The sequence below is a fragment of the Urocitellus parryii genome, chromosome 5 (assembly GCF_045843805.1).
Source record: "Urocitellus parryii isolate mUroPar1 chromosome 5, mUroPar1.hap1, whole genome shotgun sequence".
Classification (NCBI taxonomy): Eukaryota; Metazoa; Chordata; class Mammalia; order Rodentia; family Sciuridae; genus Urocitellus; species Urocitellus parryii.
The window spans coordinates 187,655,629-187,671,111 of NC_135535.1; the positions used below are offsets into that span (position 1 = coordinate 187,655,629).

The following is a 15,483-nucleotide window of genomic DNA, read 5'->3' on the forward strand; positions in this document are numbered from 1 at the left end:
TTTCTCTTTGATATTCTAACCAGGCAACAAAAGGTAATATTTATGAAGAAGTTGGAAAGAAAGGAGATGATCACCATGCAGAATGGGTTGAAAAGAGTTGGGGACAGGAAAAGGCATGATCAGCTGTCTAAGCAGAAGGGGCATGTACATGGGAAAGGATGCAGGTCGGCAGCTAAGAATTTAGACTGAAGTCTTCTTGCCTGGATTCAGACATTAGCATCATGATATATATGAATTTGAGCACATTTCTTAACCTCATCTATGTATGGTCATAAAGCATCTGCTTATGTTATTTGTGAGGTACATGAAACACACATACAAATAGGAAGCAGAATGCCAAGTGCATAGCAACCCTTCATATAGACAGTAGCTGGCTGTGAGGAGTGTCTGCAGGACATTGAAATAATTAAAGGACAAAAGAGAAGGAGGAATCAAAGATGTGTCTGAGAAAGGAGAAACGGGGAAAGCACCCATCTTCAAGTGCACGCGAAGCTAAAGCCAGAGCTGGACTCCTTGGCAAAGCAGTTTCTCACCTGATTGTGTCATGTCTTCTATCTTTTGGAGCACGGTCACCTTTAAGGTTTCTCCATTAATCATTAAAAGATGACCCTCTTCGCAGCCAACATACAGGTCACTTGATGGAGTCCAGCAATGCATAGTGGGGTGAAGCAAAGGATATAAATCGTCTTTTGGCTTCAGGGAAAGAATAAAAACCTCATGTTAAGGACAGCAGTAATGGCTAAGAGTCAGAGAAATACCCATCGAAACAATTGCCAAAAAGAAACCAATGACTACACTCATATAATAAATTTAATTGGTCTCACCATATTCCAAGAGCTAAGCGAACTTCTTCCTCTCTCCATTTTTAATTCACTAAGAAAAAAAGAGTTGTTCCTGCTGACACATTCAGAGCTCTGCCATTCTCAGGGATTCTCATGGAAGTTTTGAGGAATATCTTCTAAAATGTTTCTTTGTGGACTTTTTTGGTCTTGGATCTAAGAAAGCCATTATCTAGCTAAAATCACCATGGGGGAAAGACTTTCATCTGCAGTCCCCTCTCCTTGTTCTACAGGAGGTGGTTAATGTAAGAGGCTGCTTTGGAACAGCCTTGCAGTTCATGGAGAATGTGAGGAGCTTGTTCTGATTCTGTGGCCATTCTTAGTGGACACAAGAACCTAGGGCCTTTCAAATTTAGTTCATGAGACATCCTGTGTGATTTAATTTCCTGGAAAGGGAAATACACAAAATCTATGGGTTATACCTAGAAGAAAAGCTTACTTTGGGGACTGAAAATAAAGTGGACCAAAGTTCTAACCAAATGTTTACTGGTAAGCAGTGAATACTTTAGGCTTTGTAGACCACATAGGTATGTGTCTGTATCTTCTTTTTATTTCTCTTGATCTTTAAAAAATGCAAAAATCAAACCAACATGTAAAACAGATCAAAATGTACAACTATAATGCACCAATAAAAATATGGGAAAAATGCAAAAACCATTCTTAAGCTTGGGATGTAAAAAGAAGCCTGAGTTTGTTGATCCCTGTCTTGGGTGATAACACTTTAGTATTATGCTCCTCACAAGGTAGTGGCAAGTGTGGCTCTGTCAAAGTCACTATTTCTAAAAGATTCCTGAGGGGTACAAATTTGTAGCAAGATTGATATTTCAATAAATATTTACTGGGTACTGGTTATACATCAGGCATCGTGCCAGGTCCTGAGGAAAATCACCTGTTGATGGAACAAGCAGTGTTGACAATAGCAGAATGAGAAGACATGGTAGGTTATGGTAAAGAGGTGTTTAAGAAGTGTCACTGAAAGCAATGGATTCTTCTTGGTGAGTGCGAGGTTGGGGTTCAAGAGAAATCATCATTCGAGATGCCTTGAAATATGTCTAAGGCAGCAGCCAGACATGGCAAGACTCATCATGGCAATTTTTAAAAAAAGATAGTGACTTTAATGATATGATTGGACTATTAATGGCCTCTTAGCCTTGGATAGTTGGAAGATAAATGCTGAAGTAATCATGTGGTCCCCAATGAATTAAAAAAAAAAAAGCCATCCAAAAGAATTCAACTGCTGCCAATCAATGACTTTTCTGTGGTATCTGACTGAGATTTGACTCACAGGGGAAAATAGTCATTCACTGAGTCACCATTATTTAAAGTATTTTTAAATTGGTTGGATGACATCTAACCTTAGATTATAAACCTTAAAACAGAACTTATTTGGCAAGGCAGTGGCTTAAAATCTTTAAAACAAGCAGCCAAAAAGCTGACTAAAACACTGAGTAATTGAATAACACAGAGGGTAACACGGAGGACCCCAAGAGTTGAACACCTGAGGTGTATACTTCCATTTTTCAAAAATATTTTTTAGTTGTAGATGAACACAATACATTTACTTATTTATTTATTTTTATGTGGGTTGAAGATCAAACACAGTGGCTCCTATGTGTGAGGCAAGCCCTCGGCCACTGAGCGACAATCCCAGCCCTGTATACTTCCATTTTAATTTAATAATATTTAAAAGAATAAAAAAAAATTTAAAACAACAACAAAACACCCACCACCAATCTGGTTCTCCCAAAGCCAATGAATCTGTCATATGAAGCAGAATATGATGATTAAAATGGAAATTGTCTAATCTTTGTATATTAAACTAGTATTATATGTGGATTTACTTTCTTAAGATAAATCTGAACTTGTCTTACTACTTTTCCATTAATAAGTCTATTTGTTGTCACTTAAAGTAAATGTGATATTATATGGATTATGTGAGCAGATGTAATAATTTTCAATTCTGAAAGTTATGAAAGTTTTAAAAGGAAAGCTACCAATTATGCTTAAAAATATTTATTAATAACATAACCTCCTTTTTCATCACTTGAAGACTAAATATAAAAAGTTGGAGTCCAACTTAATGCTGCTTTAGAAAATGTATTTTTCCAGGACTGGGGCTGTAGCTCAGTGGTATAGAGCTTGCCTCGCATGTGTGAGGCCCTGGGTTCGATTCTCAGCACCACATAAACATAATAAAGATATTGTGTTCATCTACAACTAAAAAAAAAAAAAAAAAAAGAAAATGTATTTTTCCAAAATATGTTTTAATACTTAAGTTATAAGAAAAAGATTTATATTTATCAACTTCTGAAAAAAGAAAAAAATCCTTGGGGTGGGGGTGGGTAGATGGAAAAAGGAAACTGGATCCTTGACATTAAATTCATTATATCTTGGATCAATTTTCTGCCTCAGATTTCCCCACACTACAATGGGATATGTTTTTAATGCCCTAAATAAGTTATGTAATGTGACTCGGGACTATTTCAAGGCCTATAATGTGTACTTCTAGCATTAACGACTAGAAAGATAATGGGATTATTTAATTTTTGTAATATTGTAAAAGTCCACAGCTTGTAAGTTTTAAGATTGTTATATATATTAAGTCATTATTAATTTCTCTGTGACTAGCACTCAGGTCACAAGAAATGACGTTCAAAGGAAGGAATGAAATCAAGACACTTGAGATCTATTTTAGTCATGCTTTTTGCTTGCTGCACAACCATTAATGTTTTAGCCATTTTCCTCACTTACTTAACTATAAAATAAAAAACTAAACTACTGGGAAAATTAATTCCTAACTCAAATGCAAGGTATTCTCTGTATGACTAAGAGATGTCAAACTATAACTTTAACTTGTTGCTTTCAGAAGAAGTTTAAAATGCACTGGGTGCAGAAATCCTAGGAAATAAATATGTCTATTTATTATGAGCATTTTTAGCAATAGTAATTCCACATAAAATAATTAAAGGAGGTGTTTCATAGCATTTTCCACTAATAAGAACAATTGCCTGGATTTTAAATGTTAATGTAGGATTTATCATATTGGTGCAAAATGTGAAAGATGAGAGCTCCTGTAGAAATTCACTGTAGGAAAAAAGAAAACATTTGAGATAGTTGGAATTTGCCGGTACTAGGCACCAAATACTAAACACAACCTATAACCATAGGTTCCTCTATTTATTTTTGCTTTGCTGCCCTCCTGTGGCTGAGTGTGGTGATATTTCCAAGGTGAAGACAATCAAAACAAAGGAATTTGTCATTATATCTTGGATCAATTTTCTAATTGATCTAATTTTAAAAAACCAATCGTTGTCATTCATTTGAGGAAACCAAAGGGTATGATTCTTTTTTCTTACTTGTCAGAGAGATTTTACAATTCTCACACTGAGCTATTTTTAATATTTAGAGCTCAATTTTCTGCAGTGGTCAAAAACATTTGGAAACTTCCACCACTTTTATACTCCGCTTACAGTTTAAAACAAGCATCAGTATAACACAAAGGATCCCAAGAGTGAAGCTCCTTACCTGCACCCCAAAGGTCTTGCACCACTTTTGACTGTGCCCTGTCTCCCTCTTGAGCATCACCACACATCTCATTTATCACTTTGTCCTCATTGATGCTCTCATCATACAGGTCTTTTGTCAGTTCCTCAAACATGCCAAATCCTCTTCTCCCCCAGGGACATTGCACATGCAGTTCCATCTACCCAATACACTAACTCTGCTTGTAACACTTCAAGTCTTGGTGTAAAAATCTTCCCAAAGGCATTTCTCAACCAGCATATGGGAATCCCTTTCTTGCCACCCCATCCCCACTTATCCTGTTACCACAATCATCACATTTTGCAATGATTTTATGTCTGTCTTTGCTCTTGAGTTGTTAATGCTGTCTCTCCTGACAAGGACATCAACCATCTGAGAATTATGCCTGGCTGGTCACCATGTGATCCTCATTGCTTACAACAGCATTGTCACTAATGAACCAGTGAATGAATGAACCAGTGTGCAGCCTTTGACAAACTCTCCCTTTGGAAAGTTTTCTCCACTATTTTCTATGTTCCTCTCTCCTGGATTTGCTTTTACTTCTGGGATCAGGCCTTCTCAGACTCCTCTTTCTCCTCCTGACTTCTGGCAGTCCACCTCCTCTCTGGCTTTTTCCTCTTCCTCTTACTTTGCCTGTTCATCATACTCCCTCTTGGCTCTTTCATGTGCTGTCAATGAAAATGATGCCACCATCTGCATCTCCTGACCCTGGAACAACTTGCCAACTTCCACCCAGCATCTCTACCTGGTTGCCTTCCCTGATCCTCATTAGTATGTCCCAAACCAAAACCATACCTGGGCTCCCTGCTCTGCCACCACCCTCCCAGTCATCCAGATTAGAAACTCCATTCTTTGTCTCTAGCACTCTCTGTGGCTAATCTGTATTAGAACCCAGGAGGATCCCAGCTATCCTACATGCCTCATGCCACAGTTAGACAATCCACTGAGCCATTCAACTGTTGGGCAAACAAGGTCATTACCCGGAAAGTTTCTGCCTCTTCACCTACTAGCCCAGCAATGGCTGACAGTGGCAGCACAGGTCCGTAGATGAGATCCTTGGGCAGTGAGTGGGGGAAAAGCACATCTGTTTCATTAACAAATGTGCCATCTTCTAGAGGCAGTTTTACCGACCTGTACAAAAAAAGAAACATCAGAACTATCATATTAACAGAAACTAATCTTTGATGCAACCACTGTTCATCAGTGTCTAGTCTGGATGATTGGGAGGGTGGTGGCAGAGCAGGGAGCCCAGGTGTGGTTTTGGTTTGGGACATACTAATGAGGATCAGGGAAGGCAACCAGGTAGAGATGCTGGGTGGAAGTTGGCAAGTAGATCCAGGGTCAGGAGATGCAGATGTTGGCATCATTTTCATTGACAGCACATGAGAGAGCCAAGAGAGAGTGTGATGAACAGGCAAAGTAAGAGAGAAGAGGGAAAAGCCAGAGAGGAAGTGGACTGCCAGAAGTCAGAAGTTTTTATACCTAAAAACACACAAAAAGATAAAAGCCAAATGGTATATCTTAAAATAAATAATATGTCATAAAGGACAAATTATGCCCAGTTATAAATTATGAAACTAGGGATTATCAAAATGCTCCAAAGCTAATAATCTAAAGCAAGAATTGTAAATTTTAATGCTAACGGATCAGGCAGGTGAGTGTGTGACTTGGCAGGGGAGGGACTATAACCAATAGGAAAATATTCCTTGTAAAGGTGGCAGGTATCACTTAGTTCCAGCCAAGAGGATTGTTGACCTGTGTGAAATTTTATTCTGAACTTTTAAGACAATATCATAACCTGAATGTGTATGAGAAATGTCTCAAATGTAACATTAGCAACTAATACAAATAAAAAACACTGTGGGCTAAAATAAACATGTGTAGTCTGCATTCAGCTACCGTTGCAACCTCTCATATTAAGAATTAATTTTTAAATTTATCATATATCAGCTTTTAATCCATAGTATGGTTATAAAAGTGGGTTTGGAGAATTTGTGGCCTCATACACTAAATTTAAATTTTTCTTGATTATATGTTATAAATGAAAAATTATTTTGAGAAATAAATTACCTAGTACTTAAATGTAAGGCTTTAAGTGTTTTTGAATCCCACTTGCTACCTGAGTCAGGACAATCCCCACTTTATCTGCTTATCAAAAAATCATACAAGTTAACATTCACAACTAGAGTAGTGTATTCCAGGGAAGCAAAGAGAGACAGAGGTGTGATAAATTAGTGACTGCCCTGACAAGGTTCTGATAGAGACGTCACCTACTTTGTTAAGAGAAGCAGTGTGTCGACTCTGCCTAGAGGTAGATTTGGCTTAGGACATGCAGAGTAGGGAGCAGAAAGAAGGGCCTTGCTTAGAGCTCTCCAGCTTGAAAACTTCTGCAGGGGGATGTGAGGGGGTAGATGTACTCATCACTTAAGGCAAATTTTTAAAAATTGCAATTTTAAGGTTACATCTGTTAAACATCTCTTGGTTTTTTTTGACTTCTTAGAGTAGGATGGAAGTGGTCAGTTCAGTGGCACTTTGAGTCTTTGACTTTTTTTTTTTTTATGACAGAGGCATCCATTATCATCAACTATTGTCATTGTCAACAATTTGTTCCAGAATTTTTCTTTGACCTATTTTTAAACTTTATTTACTTTTTTAAAAATATGGTGCTGAGGATTGAACCCAGTGCCTCATGCATGCTAGGCAAGTGTTCTATCACTGAGCCACAACCCCAGCCCTGATCCATTTCTTTTAAACATATAGTGACTCCAGTATATGTAACCACTTCTTTGTGGGTAATATGGCTGAATGTAGATTGTAATCTGTATATTTCCTCTAACAGTTTCTTACTTTTGATGTTTTACTAGAGCATCATGAATGTCCTTTGTGTACAATCATAGTATTTCAAAATAGGAGGTACAAATCAAATTTTGCTAAATTAAACCATGTTGGAAAAAGCTCTCAAAGGACTCAATACTTAAAAAGAAACTCATTGGGAAATGAAAAAGAGAATCTTTTGAACTTCAAATAACCACTCTAAGGTAATGATATATGTTGAAGGATGTTATAACTTAAGCTCCATGTGCATGTACATGCATGAGCATGTGCATGTGTGTATGTATGTGTGTTTAAAGCCACTTGATTTATCCAGTTGACCCAGCCACATTACATGTATGTAAACAAAGACCACTACTTGGTGGTTGTGTGGTAACAATGCCTCCTACCTTGCTTTGATATAATGCTCCTGGTTACTTCTTTCGATGGTCCACACATTCACTGTACTTGGACTTGATAAGCAGAGCTGGCGCCAGTTCATGGGATTAAAAGACAGCTGGCTCACATCCAGACCAGGCTGGGATTTCTTGCACAAGATGACATTGGATTCCCAGTTCCTTAGAGGAAAATAACATTTGAGGAAAAGTTAGTTTAAATCATGCTTTCAGAATATGTATCTAATTATTTTAATACATAAAATACATAAATTGGGACATAATTTATAATATAATTTATATAACTAAAATATAATCATACTTATATATGTGTTATATTATGACATTGATATAAAATTTGTAAGTATGCTTATCATTATACTGAATCCCTTTAAGAAACAAAATAAGTATCTTTAAAATGTCACACTGTCTTATGCTACAGCAAGCATATTTTATTCTGTTTATTCAGTTTGCATTTAACTCAGCCAAATCTAGAAAATGGAATATATCATCACATTTGCTGAAAAACATATGTGGTGTCAAATTCTCTAAGCACTGTGAATGAATACCCCATATGAATTTGGGTATACCATACTTATCAATGTTAATTGATCATTTACTGAGATTTTAAAATCAAAACTGTAGCATTTTAAAATTGATTCATCAGGAAACAGGAACTAGTAGTTCCTAAATTTGTCAATCAGCTCTGTCCTGCTCTCACTGTCTTCCACGACCACCATATCATCTACTCTCTTGCTACAGTCTTTGGTTCCCTTGATTCTTTGACTTTCTGCCTCAGATACCGGGCAGAGCCTGTCAACCCTGGGTGGATACAACCAATGCATGGACAGCTGAGGACATAGGAACAAAGGTCACAGGGCTGTGCCAGTCAGTGATACTATGAACTTGTGATTACCACTCCCACTGGACCCTTGGTACAAACTCCAATCCTGTTGTTTCTCTGGTTGGGTCTCTTGCCCATGCAAGCATTTTGAATACTCTCTCTCCTAGAGCCCCTAACTCTTCTATCTTCTTCTCAGTTTTAGTAAGTGGTCTTGATTCCCACAAAGAAAACAGATCATTACCTGAGAATTCCCCCCCACCAATACCTGCTGTCAATTTCCACACCCGTTAGGGTTATATCTTGTCTCCTGTTATAATGGAGGATGTGTCTTGCCTCCTACCAAAGGCCAATTTCATCACCTGTGCTGAATCCTACAGGTCTTGAATTCTTCAGAACATTCATTTATCTATGACTCCTTCTCTCCTGCATCTTCAGCCTCTCCCTGCCCCCAGCCACTCCTTCCTATCAACATGTAGGTGCTCAGTTGCACCATCATTTAAAAAGGCTTCCTTCAATTCCAGGCATCCATGCCTAACTTCTTAAGTGATTTGTGCTAAACTTGCTCCCTTAGCCCCTCTCTCTCATACCCCAGGATGTCTGTTTCTCCCCACCACCATTCCCTGGACACTGTTCGAGATGTCTACACAGATGTCTACCTTCATCCCAAATCCTACGGGCACACTTTTGTTCAACTCTACCTCTGCAGAATTTGACATTGCTCGCAGCTACCTTGTGGATTCTCATATTCCTCATACGGGGCACTTCATATTCTCTTTGGCTCAACTGTGCTTGACTACCTCTCTGGTTTTGTTAAATTGACTCAGTGATTTTCCAATTCTGTGGACAATTCTGCTTTGATTAGCTTCATGTTACCCAGCCAGCACACCTGGGCACGAGGTGTAAGAGGTTGCAAGAAAACTGAAAGTGCAGGGGAATCAACATGCTGTGTTGTGAAGCTTTGATCAACTGGGTACAGGAGTCAGCAGATAAATTCTTGTCTCTTCTTCCCTTCTTCAGTCATTTTCATTGCCTGGGGACAGTCTGTATTTATAGTAGTTCATAAAGCATCTCTGAAGGCCACTTTCAGTAGCGTAATCAATTGCACATGGTACCCAGTGATGGCTGCAAAGTAATTCTCTCTCATATTTGCTCTCCTCCTTTCCTACCATCCCCCTGGGTTGTGATTCCTATCAAAGAACAGGCTTGTGGGTTTTGCTTCAGCTATGCTTTCTGTAGAACCCAGGAGGCGGCATATTCTAGGACCCTTCCCAACTAGTGTTCCTCTTCCTTCTATGTCTGCTCCTTATGAATCTCCTCAGGGGTTCCTCTTCCTTGTTTAGTCCCTTCAATGGGTGTTCCTCTAGTTTTTCTTTAGTACTCTACTTGTGACATTTGAATTATCAATTTGCTTCAACAATACCCAAAATGATCTCTAACCTTCCCTGCTAAGCTTTAGTCCTGGATATTTGGTTGCATAAACATGTGTGTCCTCCAATATCTGTTAGCCATTTCTTCCTCTAAGTACAGAACCCCTGGATTTTAGCTAGGCACATGGTTGCCCACAGTGAGGACCATATTTCCCAACATCCCTTTTGGCTATGGCTAAGCTGCCAATGGGATTAGGTGGCAGTGGTGTGTGCAACAGAAAGTCTATGCCTTCCCTCTCATCTTTTCCTCTTCTCTCTAGCTTCTCAAAATACATGGGTAGCACCCCATTTTAGACTGGAGATGGTGGCAACACCTTAGGAATGACAGAGCAATAAGATAGTAGGAGATTGGCCACCAGCACTGACGAGCTACCAATACTATCCAAGGGCAGCTCGAATCCAGACAACTGCATGGGAGAGAAACTTCGGTTGGTGATTTGTGTTTCTGTTTCAGCAAATCAGCCCCAACCTTGACTGATATCTACCCAATGGACATCTCCATTTATACCTCATGCACCTTCAACTCTGCCTGCCCCCTCAACTCTTCTTCCCCTCCTGCCTGTTTCAACTTGTCTCTTCCTAGGCCCTCAATATCTTTCTGAGTAATGTCTCCAGATTGCCCAAGTCACAATTCTAGGTTTAGCCCTCAACCCATTCCTCCCCCTCAGCACCACACCCAATATTCAGTAGGTCACCAGGTCTTATGCTACTCCTAAACACCCCTCAAACATCCCCACTGTCCCTTCCTCACTCACGCCATGTTCATCTCTGCCCTGGACCAGCAGGCCTCCAAACTGATGTTTATGCTTTGTTGCCTGCAATATACCTTCCAAAATATGGCTGGAATCAGTCTTCTTAAATGCAGATATGCTTATGTTGCATCCCTGCTTAAAACCTCATAACAGCTTCCCATTGCCTTAAGGATAAAGGATGTGCCCATTGGCATGGCTTATATGTAAGGTGAGTCCCTTTCCCAGAATGCCCAGGATAAACCCAGTTTGTGTCTGTTCTCTATATTAATTATTGATAACATACCCTTTCAGTCTCAAAAGTGTCCTGTTTGCATGACCAACTATGATCACCTATTTATAAGGCTGCTCCTGAGCTGGCTGCAGACCACCCCTCCAGACTTGCCTCTTTCATGTCTAATCTCATTTCCCTTATTATGCCCTCTTAATTAGAACCTTCTGCTTGAAATCCTCTTCCTTCCCACCATTTAAGGTTGATTCCTACTCAACGTTTAGGTGTTGCTTTAAGTTGAATTGTACCCCCCATTCATATGCTGCTGTTCTGATCCCAGTATCCTCAGAATGTGATCTTATTTAGAAACAGGGTCTTTACAGAGTTAATCCAGCTAAACTGAGGCCATTAGTGTAGGCCCTAATACAATGACTGGTGTCTTTATAAAAAGGGGACATTAAGAAACAGATGCACACACACACACACACACACACAGAGAGAGAGAGAGAGAGAGAGAGAGAGAGAGAGAGAGAGAGAGAGAGAATGCCATGTGAGAAGAGGAGATCTGGGTGACGCCAAAGATGGCCAAAAACAGCAGAAGTTGGTGAGAGGCATGGAACAGGTTCTCTCACAGCCCTCAGAGGGAATCAACACTCTGATCTAGGAATTTTGGTCTTTCAACTTGAGACAATGGATTTCTGTTCTTTTTTGTGGTACTTTGCTATGATGAGTCTAGCAAACTAAGACAGGTATTGACCTGAACATCATCTCCCTTCCCTAGGAAGTCTTCCCTGACCACCCATTCATCCTCAGATGAGAGGCCCCTTCTCCATGCTCCCATGGGGAGCTATGAAAATGTTCAGACCCCTCCAGGTTTTAACCCCACTCAGCAATTCATCAGCTGTTTAAATTTAAGCTAGTGGCTCATAAAAAATTCAAACTGGAGAAAGAAAAGATTGCATTGGTTCAGTTTCTCATATTATGCCAGAAAGTATTTTACAACGTAACAGGAGCATAAAACAGACTTTGTGCCTTGCTTTCACCATTGTCTGACACTCCTAGGAATGGAACTTTATTGACATAGTATCCTGATTGACAGCCCCCATGTGATAAAGGCAGGTATGATTTTATAAGTTAGAGTTTAACTCTGGAACAGATATAATGCTGCGACTATATTGCCTGATAGATTAATTCAGTTTAAAGTTGCTACAGTTATAGAGACCTCTGGAAAGTTAACCATTCTTGCATGCAACCTAGAAATTGTCTTGAGTCATTCTTTTTGCTAACTCTGGTTGGGGGTGGATAGGGGATGGTTTGGGGGAAGAGTTAGGTCATAAAGACAGAGCCTTCATGAAGGGGATTGTTACCCCACCTTCTTTTTGTTTGTACTGGGGATTGAACCCAGGGGCACTTAACACACATTCCCAACCCTTTTTCTTTTTTGAGACAGGGTCTCACCAAGTTGCTTAGGGCCTCACCAAGTTGCTGAGAATGTCTTTGAACTCTCCATCCTCCTGCCTTAGCCTCCTGAGCCACTGGGATTAGAGGCCTGAGCTAGTGTGCCCAGCAATTGTTACCCTTATAAAAGAGATTACAGAAAGTTAGCTCATTCCTTCCACCATGAGAGGACACAGGGAGAAGGCGCCATCTACAAATCAGGAATCAGGCTCTCACCAGACACAAAAGCTGCCAGTGTGTTGATCTCAGGCTTTCCATTCTCTAAAATTGGGAGAAATAAATGTCTGTTGTTTATAAGCCATCCAACCTAAAGGGACTGTGACAAGAACAGCCTCTTTTGTCTTCCTGCTGGTTCCATTATTAGGGAAAAATATAAAACTTCTCTGCATGCTCACCAGCTGTTTGAAAATTCTGTTTTAATGTCTAACCTCTCTGAAGCTTGCTTTCTTTAAAGTGAGGACTAACCAGTGTGGATGTCCCATGGATTTTTGTGGGGATTAAATGGGTTGATCCATTTGAAATCTCATTCTCTGATGAAACTGGTGATGAGCATAGCAGTGGGTTTGCCTAATGCCCTTTGCTGATGGATCCCAGATATCCCAGACATCCCCAGCCTGTGACTATAGCATGAGGTCATTCTTTTCTTACTTTGAAATGTATTTTTTCAAATTCTCATTTTTTATTATAGAAATAATACATGAATCCACTGTGTTCTCTTTAAACATTAGAATGTAAAGGTGAAATTCTCCTTGGACATAGTTCCTTCCAGGGGTTGAATCAGGGTTCAATTGCAACATCATATATCTGTTCCCAAGTTTAATTTATAAAGTCACGCCTGCCTTTATTACATGGGGCTATCAATCAGGATACTATGATAACAAAGTTCCATTCCAAGGAGTGTCAGATAAAGGGCAAAGCCTGGTCATGTTCCAATAAAATGTAATGTATTTATTTTGGGGAGCTGCTGTCACCTCCTCCCTGTTCATCTTACAGCTCCCTCTTGCCCCAGCAAAACCTCTTGGTGAAGCCTCAGGCTCTTGGTCCCCCATCATAGGATTAAATCCCACTCACATATTCTATGCAACAACCTAAGGTGCCACAAGGCTGCTCCCAGAGCTTCCAGAACCTGTGGTGCCAGAGCAGAAATCTAAAGGAAAGTCCATCTCCCAGCTCTGCCTACTTTCATTCATGGGGCCCTAGGGCATCTGTGCTAGTGCCTGGCCTCAAGAAGAATCTCCTCACAACAGAGTCATCTCGGGTCTCCCTTCAGCAGCTGCTCTGTCCTCCTCTGCTCTCCTCACCCCTGCCCTCTTGTTTCTCTCCTCCAACACTGACTCCTAAATAGACATTTTCATGAATATTGAGATATGCAAAAATTAAAGGGGAACGGGAGTGTGGGAGAGAGACTGCCCTTAAGTCTCTGTCCCACCTTGTCTATCAAAAATGCTTCACCCATTACAGAAGTCTCAGGCTTCCCCAAACTATGTTATAAGATGCCTAAGAAAAGAGACATTATATACCCAGCAGAAATCAGGGGATAAACATTTACTGGATTCCAGTGAGCAAATGCAGCTGCCCATAGGCGCCAGGAAACTAGTGCAAAGGAATGAAATGTCTTGAATATACACTTCTAAGTCAGGGGGTAGCAAACTCTATAAAGAACCAGACAGTAAATATTTCCAAGTTTTGTGGTCCATATATGATTCCTATAAGAACACAACTCTGGTATTATAGAACAAAAGCAGACATAGACAATATATAAGCAATTAAGTATGGCTATGTTCCAATAAAACTTTAATTAAAAAAACAAGAGGAGAGCTATCCTTGCCTTATGGGCAGTTTATGGCCCCCATTTGGGATTGTAGAAGCCACTGTAACCTTCTAGAAGAGTGAGCAACCACACACAATAACACATATGAGACTACTGCCTTGTGGGACCATAGGTCCAGAGTTGCCTGTGTTCAAGAGAAGCCAGATAATTTATTCTCTAAAAGTTTCCAATTTATAAAATATTCTGTGGCTCCCAAAAATATATTCCAGTCCAGAATTAGCCTAAAGATGATGACTTCTTATTCTCTGACTTAAATACCTTGATAGATATTGTGCTTATACTGAGTGAATTCTTGGAAAATATTTAGTAGAGGAGAAATTGAAGCTCAGCTTCTCCAAAATCACACAGCTAGCTATTTATGGGGCCAGGATTCAGGCCCAAGTCTGTTGTTTTAAATGACCTGTTCATTCCTGGTCAGTGCTATTTTTAGCATTCACAGGTTGCATGTATGAAAGGTAAGTGTAGTCTTCTGCTTTTGGAGCCATCAGAACCTATGCCCTTGTCTTCTCTCCCCACGTGCTTTCTGTCCTAAATTGTAAGATAACACATTTCTGTTGGTAAAGTCACTCAATTTGCAGTACTTTATGACAAAAGCCTTAGCAAGCAAATACAAAGATAAACAAATTATGGTATCCCCATACCACACACTAGAAAGGAACAACCTTGGATACACAGCAACAGGGGTGAATTTCAAAGCAACTATGCTGCATGAAAGGCGGCAGACAAAATAGAATATACACTATCTAACTCTGTGAGATTCTAGAATAAGCAAATAATCTACAATGATAGAAACACATCAGTAATTTCTTGGAAATGGGGTAGAGACAGGACAGAGACAGGGATAAGTGTATATATTGCAATAAGGAGGATCTCAAGCAGTGCAGGGAAATTTTGCGGGGTGATGGATACATTTATTATCTTGATTATGGTGACAGCTTCATAGGTGTGTATGTAATTTGATACTTAAATTGTATGCTTTATATATGAGCAGTTTGTTATATGTTAATTATATCTCAACTGTTCTGTAAAACTCTATATAAACTAAATACATATGTCTCTCTGAATCTAGATTCTTACATTTTTGTACAAGAAATGCTGGTAAGTACCAGTGTCCTCAGTCATTTCTAGAACATTTTGTACTTTCCCTTAATAAAACAAACTCCCCCCCTGCATGGATTTATGTCATGATAGAAGAGTGTATGCAGCTGTGAAGTTGGCCATGGGAGATGAGCCAGCGTGGATCAAGGTGTGTCTAATCCACAGGCAACTGTTATAAAGGTGGCAGGATATCATTCTACTGTCAGCAAATAATTGTTCTAATGTCTCCACAATTACTTCAAATGCAGGTCTAATGCAGAGACCATCTCAAATTCAG

General features: G+C 39.6%; 1 protein-coding gene across 1 annotated transcript in view; it reads right to left on the reverse strand.

The window, feature by feature from the left end:
* Cfap43 (cilia and flagella associated protein 43) overlaps positions 1 to 15,483 on the reverse strand; it is an 87,558-nt gene that overhangs the window by 66,116 nt on the left and 5,959 nt on the right. The window contains exons 4-6 of the mRNA XM_026401120.2: positions 7,604 to 7,771; positions 5,363 to 5,513; positions 534 to 693 (exon numbers count right to left, since the gene is read on the reverse strand). Of these exons, the coding sequence (XP_026256905.1) occupies positions 534 to 693; positions 5,363 to 5,513; positions 7,604 to 7,771 (479 nt within the window). The remainder of the gene's footprint in view (positions 1 to 533; positions 694 to 5,362; positions 5,514 to 7,603; positions 7,772 to 15,483) is intronic.